The sequence below is a fragment of the Lynx rufus genome, unplaced genomic scaffold (assembly GCF_022079265.1).
Source record: "Lynx rufus isolate CCGP_SWC_20201006 ecotype Redwood Valley unplaced genomic scaffold, mLynRuf1.p SCAF_10, whole genome shotgun sequence".
Taxonomy (NCBI): Eukaryota; Metazoa; Chordata; class Mammalia; order Carnivora; family Felidae; genus Lynx; species Lynx rufus.
Genome location: NW_025814824.1, coordinates 73,458,355 through 73,478,810, shown reverse-complemented (window position 1 = coordinate 73,478,810; position 20,456 = coordinate 73,458,355). Strand labels below are relative to the sequence as shown.

Below are 20,456 nucleotides of genomic sequence, written 5' to 3'. Positions count from 1 at the left end.
TTCCAGTTTAATAAAAGACCTTCAATTCTGTTAATGGTCTTAAAGACAGAGCAAGAGTCAGGCTCCAGATAGGGAAATTGAGTACATTACCTCGAAGCCTGCAAAGGCCAGGATAGAAGAGGAAAAAAAAGGCGGGGTGGGGGAGGGGAGAGAAACTAGTTTCTGTCTTAAGCTGTCACTTCCCAGCATGAATAGGCACAGAAGCATGAAAACATTGAGCCTCCTTAATTTCTTCTTCCCTCCTAATCAGCCAATACTCAGAGGGCTGTATATGTAAAGACACTGTATGGAGTGCGTTATACAGATTATCTCATTTAATCTTTAACTCCTGTGAGAGTACTAGATCCTAATTTTACAAAAGGGGAAACTAATGCTCAGCTATTAAGGGGTAGAGCTGAGATTTGAACCCAAGCATATTGATTTCTGAACCCATGTCTAAACTTTATGGCTACACTGCTCTCCTAGTCTCCCCCTGCTGGGTCTAGAAGGTGAGGCTATCTATCAGGGGCAGAGTGAGAGGATGCCATTCCAGTTCACAGGAAATTTCCATGCCATTTTATGTATACAGGAGACATTTACCAGATGAGTACATAAGGGCTTATTGCAGCATAAATCCTTTTAGACACAACTAAAACCCCATGCATAAATTGTTATTCCTTAGGTCCTAGTGTTCATTTCTAGAAAATGGTCACGTGCTCATGAAGAGATACTAACCTCATCCCGAAGAGCTTACCTTTCAGTTCCTGAAAGCTGGAGTAAAAATCATCAAAAATATACTTACTATCGTCCAGTTGCCTATTAAGTGCTAGGTGGCTTATACATATTGCTCCCAAGTTGAAAATGGTACTATTATTGCCTTTTTATAAGTGAGAACACTAAGGTTTAGGGATTATCAAAATCACTTGCCTAAGGTCACACTTCTGGTTTTTTTTAAATTTTATTTTTGAGAGAGTATGAGCAGGGGAGGGGCAGAAAGAGGGAGACACAGAATCCGAGGCAGGCTCCAAGCTCTGAGCTGTCAGCACAGAGCCCAACACAGGGTTCGAACCCACGAACCGTGAGATCATGACCCAGGCCGAAGTTGGAGCTTAACCACCTGAGCCAGCCACGTGCCCCAAGGTCACACTTCTGGTAAGTGGGGGAGCCAAGATTCAAACCCAGGTATGCTGGACTCCAAAGTCCATGTTCCTCATACTACACTATGGAGGTGACTAGGGATGGTCCTGGATGGTAAGATGCTTTCTGGGGGCCAGTGAGTAGGAATGGCAGATAACAGCAGCGTTCTGGCATTTCTGAAGGGATAGGCAGGGCCAGTGCTCACTTCAAGCCTTGGTCGTGAAGATCCTAGAGGCCCAACTCAGGGCCTCTTGCCCAATAGCATAAACACCGAAGAAGAGATTAGGATATGGTGGGTTAGCTTTTAAATTCAGGAATCCGTGGTATGCTGAGTTATTTGCAGCTTCATGAAGACCCTGTCTCCCGTGAGAAATGTCATGTAGATCTTCTGGCATGTACTAGCTTGTCATTTTAAGGAGAGTAGGATGAAGATGTAAAGGGATCAAAACACTTAAAAGTCTGACATCTTAAAAATTGATGGTAATGGCCAACAAAAAGACCACTTACTCTACTGTCACTCTGGGCAGAAAGACATGCATAGAATCACAAAATCAAAATATTTATTTTGTTCTTTTACATATGACACTGTTAAAACATTCCTACTACAGCAATACTGCTCTCCAGGAGCTTACAATCTAAAACGGTCAACATTAATTGTAGACTCAGTGATTAAGGCATTATATCAAATGCAGACTTTGTATCTTTAGATGTATCTTCTGAAAGAAGCAGCTGGAGAGAGCAGGATCAAAATTAAAGGACATGAACATGTAACCCCTGCCCCCTCCCCTTCCAGCTCCTTATAAGAAACTCTGTGGCTAGATCCCAAGCCCAGAGCCTCAGTCTGAAATAGAATTCCAGACAGTCCTACCATAGAAGTAGCGAAGAAACCTTAATTTTTCATTTGCTGTTGGACACAGAGGATTCCCTGTTCGTGGACAACAAGGGGCTGAGTGTTCCTCCAACATAGACTGGAGACAGCACCTAAGATTCTGGGACTCTGCAGGTGGTACTCGTAGGCAGCCCTTTACTCAGCTTTTTATAGACATTCCGGCAGAACAACTTCTCCTCAAAGCGTGCTTAAGAGGTTTTACAACTTCTGACGGGTATCTAGATCCACTGCACAGCTATGTCCACTGCATCAGGAGGGCTAAGGAGATTAATAAACCAGATACATGGGATTAAAGACTGAAAAGACAGAAAGGGAAAGAAAAGCCAAAGAAATGGCGATACAGGCTTCTAAGAGACGTTGAACAGGGAAGGAAGAAAAGAAATTTGGATCCAGAAGGAACAAAGAAGTCAGGCACTAAACTGATGAACAGAGATACACAAATCAAAGTCAATGAGATCATTAACACAATCCAAGAGCTCAAGAAAGATGGAATTTAAGGTTTAAATTGTTTCTCCTTCACTAGCTTCTTCCTTTGGCAACCTAATCTAAGAATTGCTGGAATTCAGGTTTTACATGACACTCGATCTTGAATACCTGAAGACCTATCCCAAACTGATGTTTCTCTGTTGAGTTTCAAACTCACAGCACTTTGTCTTAACTGGCCTCAATTTTTCTTACTTTACTGATAAAGTCCTGTTTCTGAAAAGGATATTTTATAGCAGCTCATGCCAAGATTTCCAGAGAGCACCAGGGTCACTATTAAACATTGAGTCTTATTTTCTCATGGTTTTATTATTCCTTGGCTTCTGAGATAATAACAGGCTATTTACACCTTCCTGTTGGACTCTGTCGCTACCTGTCATTCACTCTACTCTTGCTAAATATCAGCACAAGTGGTTGGAATGAGAGAAAAGCACACAACTCTAAATCTTGGTTCTTAGATTTTACCCTTGATCCAGGAAGCTGATAACCCTCTCTTGACTTAAAGCCATGGAAGTACACATTCCTTGCTCTCCAATATTTAACTGGCACCCACAGAGAAAGTACAAACTTCAAAACCACAACAGAGACCAACAGAATAGTTGTGTTTTGTCTCCTCTGCCCTGAGGCACGATTGGAGTCTAGCACCAAGGAGGGCAGGATTTAACAGACTAGCACAGTCGAAGAGTCGCTTCATGCAGGTAGTTTGGACTGGGAACGAGACTGCAGTGTAACCTAACAACTGAACAGAATAAAAATCCAGTGTGGTTCTTCATTGCGAAAAAGAGGTTTTGGCCACATGTGATCTAATGAAACCCCAGAGAGTAACGAAGATGGTCATGTAGAAGATGAGGACCTGCTTGGTGTGGACATGGATGCTGGGGGCTGAGGAAAATCTGATGATCAGCAGACCATACCCTAAACCTCTCCAAAGAGAGGGCTGGGCTTTTGCCCTTCTGACCCATGACTAGCTGATTTTATACTGCAGCTCAAAGGTCTTCCTCAATCTTCAAGCTACTTCTAAGAAACCACAGACCTTTAAAAATAAAGACTAGTGATTTCATACATACTGATAAAAGTTACTTTGGCTATAGCCCTTGGGCACACATACACACAGCTGGAGCAGAATAGATGTTTCTGGAATGATTAAGTATTGACCAGCAGCATTTAGTACACGAGTTAAGCTTAGACATATCACCTACCACCAGCAGTTCAAACTCCTGTGCCCAATACCAGGTAGCTCACCGCACCAGGTGACACTTCCTTAGTTTTAAAACAGAGATTTTCAAAGCGTGGTCCCCTGACCATCAGCAGAATCATCACCTGGGAACTTGTTAGAAATGCCAATTTTGGGGCTCTGGGTCGAGGCCCAGAAGCTAGTGCTCTAACAAGCCCTTCGGGTGATTCCGATGCATGCTCAAGTTTGAAAACCACTGGTTTAGAGGCCAACATAAGAAAACAATAACGAAAGAAAATGATTCAAACTCTTGATTCATTCAGCTGTGACAATCCAAGGTACCAAGTCAAAGTATCAATGGTTTTATTTTAAAATATCTATTTCTATTTTCTCAAATTGATTGTCATCTTTTTCTTTTGATTGACAAGTTCATTCTAATCAAAATGTCAAGTAGGAACACAAGTTCATGAGCCAGCCACCTAAGAATGCACACTTCTGCACGCCCCAGCCCTGTGTTTAGTCTCAAACCACCCTTCTACACACTACAAAGATTCTGACGCAACACATCACAACTAGTGAAAGGCACAATGTATTTCACACTTATCGAATCCAAAGACTGGAACTCACTTTCAAGTGTTAAGTTTGGGTTCTGGGTTTAGTTGGGCCAGAATTTCCCTCAGCTTCCATCAATCCTAGCTGAATAGAATCTCCTTCCATCACCGACCCAGGAGAAACCCACCAAATTCACACACTGTCTGTTAACAAAATAAAAACAGAGGACTAAAAAAGGAAGCAGGTGATCAAGTCTTGAATAGAAAGCTACCTGGCTTGGACAAGAACATGTAACTTGGATCTAAGATGATGAGGGAGGAGAGATTCTGAGGGAATCTCAGATCATTAGAAAAAACCCAGGGAGGTTATCACCTTAGCTCAGAGACTAAAAGATAAGCCTCTGTTGAGTAGGGGTGTGTGTGTGTGTGTCTGTGTATGTGAGAGAGACAGAGAGAGAGAGAGAGAGAGAGAGAGAGAGAGAGAGAAAGGAAATAAGGAGCAAGAAGGGAAGACTGGAGTAGGAATCATGTCTTTCAGTCTTGAACTGCTTCCCACTGCAATCGATAAGGCCGCACCATGGAGTTGAACGCTAATGGCAATGCTCTGTGATGTCCACCACCACTGCCTTCTTCCAGCTGAAAAGAAAGTATCCTGTGCCAGCCCCCGCTGCTACTGCAATGCAGAGGTACCCGTTGTAGGTCATGAAGATGAGCATGAGGAAGTAGCTGATGACCACTTGGATGATATGCAGCACTGTCTGCAGGAGGTGGGGAAAGCTCAGCATCTGTTGCCTGGAGAACAAAGAGGAACATAGCAATCAGGGACCCTGAGCAGTGTCTGGGCAGCTCAAGAGAAAGGGGGACAGTTCTGGTCACGAGCTCAGCTTGAACTCGACTCCTCACAGCCATCCAGGCAACTCATGGCTTCTTTGTGTATGTATGTTGTGTACGGTCCCTGGAGTGAAACATGATAGGGCTGCCGGGTTAATAAGAATCGGCCCGGGGCGCCTGGGTGGCGCAGTCGGTTAAGCGTCCGACTTCAGCCAGGTCACGATCTTGCGGTCTGTGAGTTCGAGCCCCGCGTCAGGCTCTGGGCTGATGGCTCGGAGCCTGGAGCCTGTTTCCGATTCTGTGTCTCCCTCTCTCTCTCCCGGTTCATGCTCTGTCTCTCTCTGTCCCAAAAATAAATAAAAACGTTGAAAAAAAAAATTAAAAAAAAAAAAAAAAAAAAAAAAGAATCGGCCAGATACAGTTCTATGTCCGCAGGAGGAGGAGAGGAAGGAGGACTAATTCCCTAACTTACCTCTACCATGGATCCCAAAACGGAAGCCCTAAACCCTCCCATACTTATTTGAACATTTTCAGGCCTTCCACCTTTGCAAAGTTCACATTCTAAAAAACAGAAATAGAATCAAGGGTTCGGTAGTATAGTACAAAGTATTTACAAGGGATCAGGAGGCGTGGCTATCCCCTCTGTCACTTACCAGCTCTGTCACCTTAGGTAAGTCACAACATGTTTGGGCCTCAATAATACTGCACTTGCTTGAAAGCAGCATATTGGTCTATAAGAGTCTTCAAGGACTCCAATTTATTTCAGTTTTTTTTTTTAACTTATTTTCAAAGACAGAGAGAGAGAGAGAGAGAGAGAGAGAGAGAGAGTGCGTGGGCATGCATGAGTAGTGGAGAGGCATAGCCAGAGGGAGGGCCAGAATCTCAAGCAGGCTCCACACCATCAGCACAGAGTCCGATGCAGGGTTCGAACGCATGAACTGTGAGATCATGACCTGAGCTGAAGTCAAGAGTCGGATGCTTAACCTATGGAGTCACGCAGGTACCCCTCTGATTTAGTTTTTAAGACCTACATTTCTATTAAAACTCAAAAATCTCGAAAGGCATTTGCCAATCTGTGGGGAAAAACCAGCACTAATCTAAATACTTTCTTTGACGGAATACAGGTTTTCTATATAGTCTTACACTGTAAACCAAATGAGACTAGAGCTAGGTAGATATAGAATCACCAGTAACTCAAGAAGAGGGCTATTGCTAATAAAAGAGCTGCTTTGCTGCTTAACTAATCCAGCTCTCCAGAACTTCCCTCTGGATCTGTTCAGTCTTCTTACCCAACAGTTTTGTGTGTCTCCATAAGGATGGTTCCATTTGGTCCTGGGACAGGCATGGAATTGTAGCGGATGCTGACTTGTGACTTACGCAGTAGGCTCTCTCGGGCTATCTTGAGTCCTTCATAGAACATTGCTAGTAAAAACACTGCCACGAAAGCTCCCGCCATTTCTAAGTAGGGAAGGAAAAGATGGTGGTATGGTCAAACATGCAAAATCACTAGGTGGTGTGCTGTCCAAGCTAGAGACACAACATAAAAAAGGGCTCCTTTCAGTGTCTGAACACATTACATTGTTACCTCTCTACTGCGCAGATAGAAGAGAATAGTAAAGACGGTGTCACGGTGTTAGTGAAAACCATTGCCTCCACTGAAGAACATACTCATTTTCTGATTATGATACAAAAAAATCATCTGAACAACAATAACCTTTAGGTCTGGCTGCTTGATGTCATAAATTTGCTGAACCACACAACATAGAGTACGCAAAAGGGGAATAAAACAACATTGTAAAGTGCTATTTCCTTGAGCAAAGAGAAAAAAAGGGACCTAAATCAAGAAACAAACTCTTCAGGTGGCTGGGTGGCTCAGTAAGTTAAGTGTCTAACTCTTGCTTTTGACTCAGGTCATGATATCGTAGGTCATGAGTTCAAGCCCCGTGTTGGTTGGACTCTGCACCGAGTGGAGCCTGCTTGGGATTCTCTCTCTCTCTCTCTCTCTCTCTCTCTCTCTCTCTCCCTCTCTCCCTCTCTCCCTCTCTCTCCTCTCTGTCTTTGTCTGCCCCTCCTCCACTTGCATGTGCGCTCTCTCTCTCTCTCCCCTGGCTCTCAAAATAAATCAAGCAACTTAAAAAAAAAAAAAAAACATTGTAAAACAAATATTTTTAATGTTTATTTATTTTTGAGATGGGGGAGTGGGGAGGGGACGTGGGGGAGGGCAACGAGAAGAGGACAGGGGATCTGAAGTGGGCTCAGCTCTGTGCTAACAATAGAGAGGCTGATGTGGGGCTGAGCCGAAGTCAGATACTTAACTAACTGAGCCACCCAGGCACCCGAAAACAGACTCAACTATAGAGAACAAGCTGATGGTTACTAGAAGGGAGGGAGTTGAAGGGGGGATGGGTGAAAAAGGTGATGGGGATTATGGAATACACTTGTGATGAGCACAGGGTATTGTATGGAACTGCTGAATCATTGTATTGTACATCTGAAACTAATATAAGACTGTACGTTAAGTAACTAGAATTTTAAAAACTTAAAAACAAAGTGCTATTTCTTTCTTCTAAAGTTTATTTATTTTGAGAGAGAGAGAAAGAGAGAGAGAGAGAGAGAGAGAGAGAGAGCGCGCACAAATGGGGGAGGGACAGAGAGAGAGAATCCCAAGCAGGCTCTGCACTGACAGTGCAGAGCCCAACGTGGGGCTCAAAGTCACTAACTGTGAGATCATGACCTGAGCCAAAATCAAGAGATGGCACTTAACTGACTGAGACACCCAGGAACCCCAATAAAGTGCTATTTCTTGAATAAACATTTTAGTTCTAAGTCTTTCACCTTGTTAATAATCATACGAATATACTCAAACTCCAGATTTAACACACTACTTGAACTAAATGCTTCCCCTTTTCTCCAAATTGATTTTGTGGCTCCAAAGATATACCTTCTGAAAGCAGTTCAACTGATGATTGAGCTTGAGCAATTTGAATTTAAGGCATACCCACTTAACATTACAGACACACAGAAATGGGTATTAGTAGTTATCTGCAAAGTAGGAATGACCCTAAGATGAGCCATGCCAAGAATCAGGAATGATGTAGACCAGTTTGGTATGCTAGAAAGAGCACAGGAGTAGGGAGGTCTAGAAAGTCTAGATCCCTGTCCTATCTCTGACATACTAATGCTATGTGATTTAGGGCTAATCATTTCAGCATTTGACCCTTAATGTATCTATCCATATAAAATTGAAGGACTATACTGGATCAATAGTTTTCTACCTAGGGTTATTTTGTGGTTTATGCAAAATGCTTATGTCATTTTTCTAAATGTTTATTTTTGAGGGGGCAGGGAGAGAGAGAGAGAGAGAGAGAGAGAGAGAGACGCAGACAGAGAATCTGAAGCAGGCTCCACACTATCAGTGCAAAGCCCAATGTGGGGCTTGAACCCACAAACTGTGAGATCATGACCTGAGCTGAAGTCAGATGCTCAACCGACTGAGCCACCCAGGCACCCCCTTATGTCATTTTACCTTGACTACAGTCTTACGTCCAGGATCAATAACTTATCAAATAAGGAAGCACTCTAGAAAAGGATGAAAGGAAATGGATTGCAAAAAGACTCCTATCTGGTATCTAAATAATTATTTTTCAGAAACTCTAAAACATGTTATTTAAGGAAGGTTTACTGTAGGACCAAAGTAAGCATTGTGTATCCTTACCTTCTAGGCAGTTAATAGGAAGATGATTATGTATCATAACCATAACCATTCAGTAATTATGACAGAAAAAGCTGCTGGGTTTCTAGATTCTTTGTCACTGCCTCTCATGTGTCATTCTCGAATACCACCTGATGATGAAGGTTTACTCACCTCCAGCTGTATTGATCACCAAACCGGAAAATAACAGTTCCACATTCTTAAAGCCAAAGTAGAAGGTCATAGACTGCCAGAAAACCAAAACAAGTCAATTAGAGATTTCAGGTAAAGAAGCTTAGAGCATTTGAAAGTATCAGTTCTGGATTGTAAGAGACCTTCACTGAAGTGGGAGGCTCTCTACTTCATTTTAGCACAATCACCATAGACACGCTCTACAAGTATTCTTCCTTGTCCCCACCACCAACTTCTCTCTCTTTCTAATTTTAATTCCAGTGTAGTCAACAGACGGTGTTATACTAGTTTCAGGTACACAATATAGTGACTCAACAATTCTACACATTACTCAGCGCTCATCGTGATAAATGCACTGTCCTTTTCTCTTTTCCACACAAAGCAGAACTTAATTCAGAAAAGGGTCAATTTTGAATGGAAGGAATACACAAGAGCCCCAGAAATCCTGGTTCTGGTGTGGCTCTGAAATTAACCTGCCACGTGATCTTGGGCAAATCACTGGTCTTGCCTGAGTCCGTCTCAGCTTTTCCTCATCAGTAAACTGATCTTTAAAGATGATAACTTGCCAGTCTATTACCCAAGTGGGCGTAAAAGGGCCGCCTCTCCTGAGGTACTCACCATCATCATACCGTCCATTCCCCCGCCATGAGAGTGGTGGGCCGAAGTAGTCGGGTGGTGGTGGTGGTGAGGAGGCGCCGTTGTACTGTTGTCAGCCATATGGCTTGTGCCCGTATGGTGGGAATGGTCCACGATTGCAGGTAAAGTTGAGACTCGGCAGAAGATTCTTTAAAGAAAAAGAATTATATATACTGACTTCATGATATAAAATCTTGATTATCTTTTAAATTTTGTTATTTTTATACACCTTATTTTTTAAATGTGTTTATTTTGAAAGAGAGAGAGAGAGAGAGAGAGAGAACGAGTGGGGGAGGGGCAGAGACAGAGGGAGACACAGGATTTGAAGCAGGCTCCAGGCTCTGAGCTGTCAGCACAGAGGCAGATGTGGGGCTTGAACCCTCAAACTGTAAGATCATGACCTGAGCCGAAGTTGGACGCTTAACGGACTGAGCCACCCGGGTGCCCCTAAAATCTTGATTCTTGATAACTATTTGTTTATGTGGGATTTCATCCAATAGAGATTACCTTTGAGGACTGGTGCACAAGGGATTTGTGCCTAGGGTTTCAGAAACTTAACCCTTACTCTGCAGAATTGTTCTTTTGATAGGTATGTTCAAAGTACATCTAAATTTAAACATAAAAAGAAAAGTAGTTTCTTTGGGTTGCAAGAAACAATTTGTATAATGGACAGATCGATGTCATTAATGAAATTTAACTTCTCTAAGGCTTTCTAACCATAAATGTCAGTAGATTAAAAAAAAAAAGTACTTCAAATAATTCACCTAATTGGATGGCCTGTGTTTTATCAAGATATTAAGAATACATTTTCACGTATAGGACAACCAGCCTTCAGCTAATTTAAACTTGAAGAAAAGGTCTATTACTGCCCTAGGCAAGCAATGTGCTCAGAAGATACAATTTCAATCTTAGCTGAGCATTAGAGCTAAGAACACTGAAAACAGGTATAAATTGAATATTCTATATTAAATTAAGTCCAGACGACTGGATATTCAGCCTTGTGTCTTTACTGTCACATTACTGGTTTACTGCAAAAGTCCACCTGGAACATAAACCAAGGAGCAAAAACTCCTGTAGCTGGGGTGGGGGTAGAGAGTGGGAAGCTGAGAGTGAGGTGTTGGTGGATTCTCTTTATGTGTCCCTCAACTCCAGTCTGTGGAGGAAAAGCGTGGTTTAGAAATTCCTCAGCCTGAGTGTGCCTCTCATTCAATCAATCAATATTTATCAAGCTCCTACTATGTGCCAAACTCTGAGCTAAGTGCTAGTGATTCTGTGAATAAGACAAACAAGGTACCTCATGGAGAGAGAAATGAGAAAGTAAACAGAACAATTTCATGGTGTGATTAGTGCTGTGAAGGAAATAGGGTAATATGGCAGCATTACTAGGAGGTGGAAAAAGGTATATCTTAGACCAGGAAATCTTTTTAGATTCAGGGAGTTATGTATGTCTAACTTAAAAGCACAAATATTCAGTCACCTATTTTCCCCTCTTCAAACTCCCGTCTCATGATTCTATGACAGCAAGCTTAAGAAACAGGCTTGTATTTCCAGCAAAAGATGAGGCAAAGTATCAGTAAGGGATAATCAAAGTTCAACTCTGAATTTAAGTAATTTTCATGCCAGACACTATATTATTTCATAATTATAGAGCTTGACAATCTGGTATTATTAATACCATGGACATAAAGGACATCTGTAACAGGCTCTTTGTCCATAAAATTTTTATAGCACGGAGTAAAAACAGAATGCACACAAAAATAATCAACACGACAGCACCCAGAAAATTTCAGTGATGGGAGAAACGTAAGTGGGCAGCAGTTTTCGGATAAAAGAATCACGGTAGAAGGGAGAGAGCATTGGTATCCGAGTGATGACAGATTATAGTTTTTGAGCCGAGCAAGTGCAGTGAAGCAAGCATGAGAAGACTTTTGCCAGCCAGAAAGACTGAGAACACATCCTCATAAAGAGACTCAAGTACAAGTCACAATTTGTTCTCTTCCAAGAAGAGTTTGAAAAGTGATTATAACAAAAGAAAACCATAAAGGATAACTTCATTTCACATTATCAACCCGAATCCTGGCTACTGATTCAGTGATTATTTGCAGTGTCTTCTGGTGTAAAAGACTGAGGGAAATAAGATACAGAGATGAACCAGACATACAGTCTTTCTCCAAGGAGCCTCAATGCTAAAAGCTAAACAGGGAAACCGAACAGTTTTAACTTCATTTTGGGCATAAGAAGACATGTAAAGAGCAGTTTAAAAAGCAAGATCTTAGCACCACAAACTAAAGATTTGCACCCTTGAAATCCTTGATGAACTTTCACATATTCTTCCCATTAACATTTTAAGACCCACAGGTTCCTACTTGTTTAGGTACCTCATTATAGTTAGAGACACCTGCTCAGTGAAGACCTATCATCAAATCTCTTCAGACATATCACTGGCCCGATAATTCATCTGTCCAAATCTAAAGAACGCCTTTCAAAGTATGCACCTGTTTTAAATGTCATCTTTGTAGGATAAATTTCACTTTCAAACATACTAGGAAATAGAGCAGGAATAGAGTCTACTTTCTTTCATTGTGAGTGGACAATAGATTTCTTGTAATGGAATCCTATGCAAGGCTTGCCCCATAGTGTATGAATAGGAAGGTACAAATCTGGTGGATTAATGTATATACATACACTAATGTATATACATACACTAATACAGACGCAAACTCAAACCAATCCTGGGCTCACTACAAGTCTGTTCCAGCAAAAATGCCATGGGAATATATATATATCTTAGAAATTGATTATTAAAGCATAAAAAAATAAAAGCAATTATATTGTTTTCTCTTCCTACTTGACTTTTCAGTGCTGTGTCCTACGTGTTTGGATAATTCATCTTCTATAGCAATCAAACACATTAACCCCTTCTCTTCAGAAGAGAAATTCTACTTACAGGAGGTAAACTGGCAGTTGGTTAGTGTAAGTCTGTTTCTTCCAATAGCTTTAATCTAAGAAGATCCAAGCTCAGCTTCTTCCAGAATAAAAATGGGTACTGAATTGAGAATAAATCAAAGAACAGTGGCACAGAAATATCATTTGCTGTTTCAATTTGTAATCTGAAAAAAATGGTTTAATCATGAGTTGTGCTCTTTTGTCTTTGGTTTATTCAAGCTTCTCTCAACTCCACAGCCAACTTGAACTACTTGCTGCTGTGCAAGAACTTTTTTCTCTAATATAGCTCCACCTCACTGTCTCCAAGAACTAGGTTCAAGGTCTACAAAGTAGCTATAGTTCTTTTATGCAATTTTCTTGATTTGTAAAAACCTCTATCATTCACTTCTCTTATCTTTATCCTTCTACTTCATCAAATTTACAAATTATTTATAAAGAATACCAACCAAAAAAAAAATAATCTTGGGGCGCCTGGGTGGCGCAGTCGGTTAAGCGTCCGACTTCAGCCAGGTCACGATCTCGCGGTCCGTGAGTTCGAGCCCCGCGTCAGGCTCTGGGCTGATGGCTCAGAGCCTGGAGCCTGTTTCTGATTCTGTGTCTCCCTCTCTCTCTGCCCCTCCCCCGTTCATGCTCTGTCTCTCTCTGTCCCAAAAATAAATAAACGTTGAAAAAAAAATTTAAAAAAAAAAAAAATAAAAAAAAATAAAAAAAAAAAAAATAATCTGAATATATCACTCAAGGATAAAACTGAAAAAAAAAAATCTGAGTATTCCTAGCTTTCAATCCACAATAAAATCCATCTCCAATATTTATTTACCAAGCTGAGTGTATAGCTAGATGAAAAAATTAGGAATATAGTACTTCTGTTTATTTTGCAATTCAGGTCAACTAGTTTTCTCTAACAGAATTCATGAGGGACCCGTGCTGGAGAAGCACCTTCACTTTAGATAACAGAGTGATGAGCTCAACTACACAGCTGGAAACATAGTCAAAGAATTTTGAAGGTGCTCTGGTTGTACAACCTGGGAGACTCACTCACCCTCTCTGGAGCTGGTTCCTGGACAGTAGAACGTGGAGGGCTACTGGGAGGGTGACATGAGATAAAAGGCTTAAAGCATCTAGCAGAGTGCCTGACAAGTGGTAGTGTTATCATTCTGTGGAATATGAGGAGATAAAAGACGTTAGATCAGGAAAATCCAATGGATAAACTTTGTGGGAGAAGACACAACCAAAATATTATGCTTGCTTTTCTCCTACAAAGTATTCTAGCCAAGACCGCATTCAAGGCCCTTTCTGCTTATCCTGTCTCCTAACGGAGAACACAAAGTGGCTCTCGACACTCATGTGTATAGTTCAGAATTGCTCTGGTTTGAAATAGTTCCTTCTAGCATAGACAAGTCCCTGGATCTTTTAGGAAATACAAGAGAAAGGTTTAGGATCTGACTACAGAAATCAATCAATCAATCAATCAACCAATCAATCAAGGAAGCAAGCAAGCAAGCAAGCATAAGCTTCTACAGAACTTAGTTCATACAGAGTATAAGAAGTTTATTTCTCAGAAGGCTTTACAGTATTCACTTTCTATCTTATCTTCAGTTGTATACTTGAAGTCAGCTATATGCCAACTTGTTTGTATTGCCCTGAATACTCTCAGATGTGGAAAATGAGATGGCACATTCTATGCTGAATGCCACATAGCTTTGTATTTTGTTCTGTCTTTCCCTTTCCCTCACTTAGTAAGTATTGTGCAGCATTTATACAAATAGGTTCTAGAACATCCCTGTATTCAAGGGTCTAATTATTTCTCAGTCTACTTCTGAGGATCATCAAAAAAGAAGTTTTCTCTATTCCTCTCAAAACAGGCACACTGTAAAGCACCGAGAGGGCCAGATTCTTTGCAAAGTCTAGCATTTTCAGCAAAATAAACATGAATTTATGAACAGAAGTTGGGAAATTGGCAAGAAGGCTAAATTCTGATGCCCATTCTGAGTCTTAGCATTGACTTTCCTTTTAATGGATTTATTCTAAACCTCAAATTCTTTTTTATTTTCCTGGTACTGTACAATGATGGGTAAGAAACAATAATCATAGGGACTATGGAGATCAGACCCCACAAAAAGACTACACAGAAGTAGTCAGACATCTGCCACATGGTCCCTTTTCTCCAGCTCAGACATAGTCTGGAACCTTAGACAATTGTTTGAGACTGCCTACAGCGTTTCCTGATAAAGAAAATAAGGAAGAGAGTTTTTATTTTTAAAATGATAAAGGTCATGTTCCTCTTTAGATGTGTAAAACCATAAAACAAAGACAAATCTATCTAGTTGCTCTTCTCCTTTCTGCAGTCATTATTTTTATTGAGGACTTCTAAGCTTTCGACAAGCACAGATAGGGAAAATTCAAGGTCACAGACACTATGCTACCATAAAGAGGGATTCATGCTTATGGACTATGTTCTCATGATCAAGCAATCCTGCCTTTTGATGACCTGTACGGGGTCAGCAGATATTCTGAGAAATGGCTCTGGCCTTGTTTCAAGTGCCCCTATAGGTGAACTTCAAAATTCTCTCGATGACTGTAATTCCACACTATGTTGTCCTTTGGGGAGGGAGGCCTTTAAGGAGATGCAGAGGTAAAGGAGAGATATAATGCAATAACAAAATAGGGTCTAGGTGTACCTCCATCACATGGCATTCCAGCCCAATATACTAGAGTTTTGTTTTGTTTTTTAAGCTTATTTATTTTTGAGAGAGAGTGCACGCGTATGCGTGCTTGCGAGTGGAGGATGGGCAGAGAGAATCCCAAGCAGGTTTGGGGCCCGTTCTTACAAACTGTGAAATCCTGACCTGAGCTAAAATAAGAGCCAGATGCTTAACCAACTGCACCACCCAGGCACTCCTACTAGGGTTGTTTTGAGAAAAAGTAGTAGCTCCCAGTAAATAGGAGGGGGAAATATAATGATGAACACATAGGGGAAGACCCTTCCCCTTGAAGGCTATATTGTTGTTCCATTCATCCCTCGGCCCTGGCCTCATTCTGATACCCCAAACTGACTGGCAGAAATATTGGTCATAATTGTATGACCACAATAACCACATAACCCACCTAACGCTTTGGATATTTTAGCTGCCTCTCCTTGGCCTGTGTCCTTCTTGAGGACACTGAATTTTACCAATTTTATTTATAAAAGGCTTGAGTAAATCGTAGGTTTACACAGGTTCTCAGCCAGTACTGGCAAAAACTTATGAAGTTCTGCCGCATCAATGTACTAAATACAGTTAAGTAAAATTATGCAGTAGAGGTAGAGAGAAAATAGGTCAGGTCAATAAGAAAAAAAAAAAGTAAAAGTCCCTAAAATCACAGACACACACATAGAGCTGTCCCCAGATTAACTCTGACAGGTGATGGGACATGATAGTGATGAGGGAAGGGAGCTTGGGGCAAGCTGAGGGCAAAATACAGGCTGGCACCCCATGCCCCCGCCACCCTGCCGGTGGAATATGTGTGATATTCCTCAGACACTCCCAGCTACCCAAGAACAAAGGAAAGGGGTTTAAGTGCTTGCCATGGTAATATGGGAAACTAAGACAAATGAAAAATTAAATTCCCTTATTGCTTACAGCCATTGACAAGTCCTCGAACCAGCAGAGTGACCTTGACCTCCCTCTAGGATCTCAGCTGCCTCAAGGATAACACTTTGCCAGGGGCAAAAGAGAACCTTGGCTTAACATTGTCCCAACTTCACCGATCCTATAAATCCTATAAGTCGATCCTATAAGTCCTATAAGTCGACTTCCTTTATCTCAACTGCCCCAGGATATATGCTGGCAATCATACTCCAAGTTTACGCCAACACCCGCCCGCTCCCCCCACCCTTAATATGCATCCGAAGGGTCTCATGACTGAGGTTTTATTAAATGGTAATAAATGGTGTTTACCTAGCAACAGCTAGCCCCTCAAGGTCCTGGAAACCTTGCTTCCAAAATTCCTTAGCGAATTCCTATATCCCTGATCCTCTCCCAACCTGAGGGTATACAATGAGTTACCTCTCACAACCCCAATGCAGCTCTTCCTGACCATGGGTCCTGTCCCCATGCTTTAATAAAATCACCTTTTTGCACCAAAGTCTTCAGGAATTATTTCTTGACCATAGGCTCTGGACCACCCAACCATCAACCCAAAACTTCATCAACAGGGCACTTGCTACGACTAAAGGTTTATCAATGGTCAGAACTCAGGAGTATAACTGCCAAAAACCCACCACTAACACTACTACTACCAATACAAAAACACTTAGATTTTTATCCTTTTAAAAATTCTTCAATGAAACAAAGGCTACTGTTGTCCCTTCTAACTTTTTGCCTTTGTTGATAATAAAAATAACTCCAAGCGATCATCTACAACAAATTCTCACTTTCTTTTCTTCATGGCAATGGCTAGGCTGATCTGATAGAACTGGCAAAGAATTCATGTAGTGATTGTTTGCTAATTTCAGTATTATTTTCTTTTTCTTCACCATCTAGCATAGTGAGCTCTACTACTTTGCACCATTCCCTGAAAGCGCTTTTCATGGAAAGAAACCAAACTAAGCAGTTTACATACCCAATAACAGCAGAGTCTATGTGGCTGAATTACTCATATATCAGACTGATGGGCTTCACCAAAGGTAACTGCCAGAGTCATAAAGGGGAAAACTCCTTCAAACAATTACATTTAAAACTTAAAGAGCCTTCATTTATGAGTAGCCAGTGATCTAGGCAAACAAGAAATGTGGCGTGGACTGACAAGTTTTTAGAAAAATAAAAGAGGAGCTAGGAATTAGTTAGAGTAGCGCTTTACTGAGAAGTTCCTATGTTAATAAAAAAGACTAAGAATATCTATGTTAATAGAAAGGACGATAACTCAGCTGTCCTGAAAATCTCATTCTAACTATCCACAGAAAACACAAGATAGCAGACTCTGATTCTATCTCATTCTAACCATCCACAGAAAAGACAGCAAGACTTGTAATCTGATTCTAATCAAAGCAAGACGAGCACTTTGTTTCCAGATACTGGTTCAAGGTCACCCTTTTCTATCATAAATTTCATCCTCCCACATCTCCGGTCCACCTTATTAAGCTGCTCAGGCTCAGCAAGGTAGATAAGAAACTGGCTGGGGCAGGACAGATCCCGGAGGAACTGATCACATGGAAACCTTTACTGGCAGAGAGGGCTATCGTTTTCAACAGAAAGCATGCTAAAGACAAACTTAATTTTTAAAATACTCATTGTCCCATTTCTAGATCACCTAAGCCTTGTGGGCAAACCTGAATGAGCCAGGCTATTACCATGTAAGCAACAAAATATAAAGGCAAGAGAACAAGTTTAAATGTGAAAAGGATGCAGGTGATAAACACTATATTGGGCAAGTTATTTTATAGCTTCATTTTCCGTAACTGTATAAACACTGAATTATATGATTAATCAAACTTCACCCAGAGCTAAAACTTAATTCTATATTTTTTCAGTTCAGTTTCCAGAAGAATAGAATGCTTTTCTATCCCTATCCTTACTATTGGGTTGTAAGTTCTATGAGGACCCTGTCTTGTTTATTCATGAATCTCCTGCATTTCCTAACATCCTGCACACCGTAGTAAGTGCTTGCTGAAATAAATTGTTTTTCTCTGTACTTCTTCCCTGGCAACTTAGACATAAGACAGACAAATCAATTTCCTAATCTGTTAATGACACACTGGGCAAACTTCAATTTCCTCTCTACCACTTTAGTAACTCAAATGCTACGTAATAATATTTGATGGATATGCTTAGAAATTATTCAGTAGTTCTACATTAAGAAGTAGCAAAATGTAGTTGATATAGAAGTAACATAGACAAGTTGAACTTAAACATTGTTTCTTTTTTTTAATGTTTATTTATTATTGAGAGAGAGAGAGCACAGGCACAAGCAGGGGAAGGGCAAAGAGAGAGAGAGAGACAGAGAGACAGAGACAGAGAGAGACAGAGAGACAGAGACAGAGAGAGACAGAGACAGAGACACAAAGGATCCAAAGCAGGCTCTGTGCTGTTAGCCCAGAGCCCTATGCGGGTCCTAACCTCAGGGACCTCGAGATCATGACCTGAGCCAAAGTCCGATGCTTAACCAACCAAGCCACTCAGGTGCTCCTGAACTTTTTTTTTTTTTTTTACTGTTTATTTATTTTTGAGAGAGAGAGAGAGAGCATGCGCACACATGTGCACATGCGTGGGGGAAGGGCAGAGAGCAGGACATAGGGCTGGAATCCATGAACTGTGAGATTATGAGCCGAGCTGAAACCAAGAGTTGGAAGCTAACCAACCGAGCCACCCGGAAAAGTTGAACTTTTTAAGAGTTGGAAGGGGATTATGAATTCATCTAGTCCTACTTATTCATTTCATGGAAGCCTAAAGTATGAAACCACAAAGCACCTGGGAGTACCTAATATTTACATGTTCTGGCCTAATTTGCCTTCATGGATACTTTTATAAAATGTTTGGTGACAAATGTAAGGAGACTGTACACAAAACTCACACCTGTTTTTAAAACGGAAGGAAGAGGACATACTGCTGTTGACCTTCCAGTGGTGTGAAATGCCAAATCCAGATCCTTTATATGAATCAAAATCTCTAGGGCACTAATCCTGGGTAAATGCCACTTTCTTGAAATGGACAGTAGAGAAAACAGACCAAACTGTAAGATAAGATCAACTTGAAAATACTTTTACTCTGCGCATCTACCCAATGAATAACGGTGTGGAACCTGAACAAATGGTATGTGGTATGAAGTAATGGCGTCCCTCACCATTTCTCTTCTCAGAACCAGAGGTGCTGAGAGCTTAAGCAATGCTATTTTAGAAAGCTCTGGAAGTGCCTTTGCTAGAACTTATTATCTATCTTCACTCCCTGCCCAGGACTTAAGTCTTTATTAAATCTGCCTTATTATTTACCCAATGTCACAACTTTGTATCCATTAAATGTCATAGTTTTGATCACCCTTCCTAATCCCAAGTACATTACAAGGTTCACCCAGACTGCTTCCGGTTTTGCCACCAGCGATTCTATTACAAACATGGGTTTTCCTAACAGTACCCCCTACCCCGTTCATCTTAATGTGATACACCAATGACAAATTCATCTACCTAAGGCATGGCTCTCTACTTATTTGTTAAAAAAAATTCCACTGCCTACGAACCTCTCTCCCTTGTCTATTAACCTCCTTGTTCTGAGATCACAGATCTCTAAAATGAAGGCCTCAACCTACCTTTCTGCCTACACATACTTGGAGTTCCAGTCGAACAAGTCTAATAGCCCAAAGCTTTAATTGGACAAACCCCACACTTTTCTGTCTGATATCTTTGCTCACATTGTTTCTTCAGTCTGGAACGCCCATCCTTACAATCTCTAATGCAACAAACCCTCCTCATCTTTCAAGGTCTCCTGCTAAGCCCTCTGAACATTCAGAGCACATTGTGCCTTTCCTAAGAACTCCAGCTTGGACTAGGTCTCACAAAATACCCTGAAATGTTGTTTTGATCTTTTCAATCTGTGCCTATTTCTGTCATCGTGTTGGTAGAACAGTATTGAGAAAAGGTAGGAGACACAGTTGAATGGAGTACTTCTCCAAAATTCCTTCTCAGCTTAATCAACTGCAGACATTTAATGAGCTCCTCTTGAATGCTTCTCCTTCTTGGCCCACCCAAGGAGAGAAGCCTAGCTTGGACAATTAGGCCTAGAAAAAGATGCATGGGCCACTTCTTCAACTATATACAGACCACCTGAAATTGAAACTTGAATGCCCTCTTAATCTGTGGGTCATAGAAATCTCACGAAGAATTGGAAGGACCAATCACATGGAGGTCATTGCATGGAGCTCTGCAGTAACATACAAATTCTGTAATAACTGTTTGAACATGTCTAGGAATTTCTCAGG

General features: G+C 41.1%; 1 protein-coding gene across 1 annotated transcript in view; it reads right to left on the bottom strand.

The window, feature by feature from the left end:
* Positions 1-1,654: 1,654 nt before the first annotated feature.
* The window catches only part of SLC31A1 (solute carrier family 31 member 1), a 41,786-nt gene continuing 22,984 nt past the window's right edge, over positions 1,655-20,456 (bottom strand). The window contains exons 3-6 of the mRNA XM_047096834.1: positions 9,546-9,711; positions 8,910-8,982; positions 6,334-6,502; positions 1,655-5,005 (exon numbers count right to left, since the gene is read on the bottom strand). Coding sequence (XP_046952790.1) covers positions 4,804-5,005; positions 6,334-6,502; positions 8,910-8,982; positions 9,546-9,711 — 610 coding nt within the window. The 3' untranslated portion in view covers positions 1,655-4,803. The remainder of the gene's footprint in view (positions 5,006-6,333; positions 6,503-8,909; positions 8,983-9,545; positions 9,712-20,456) is intronic.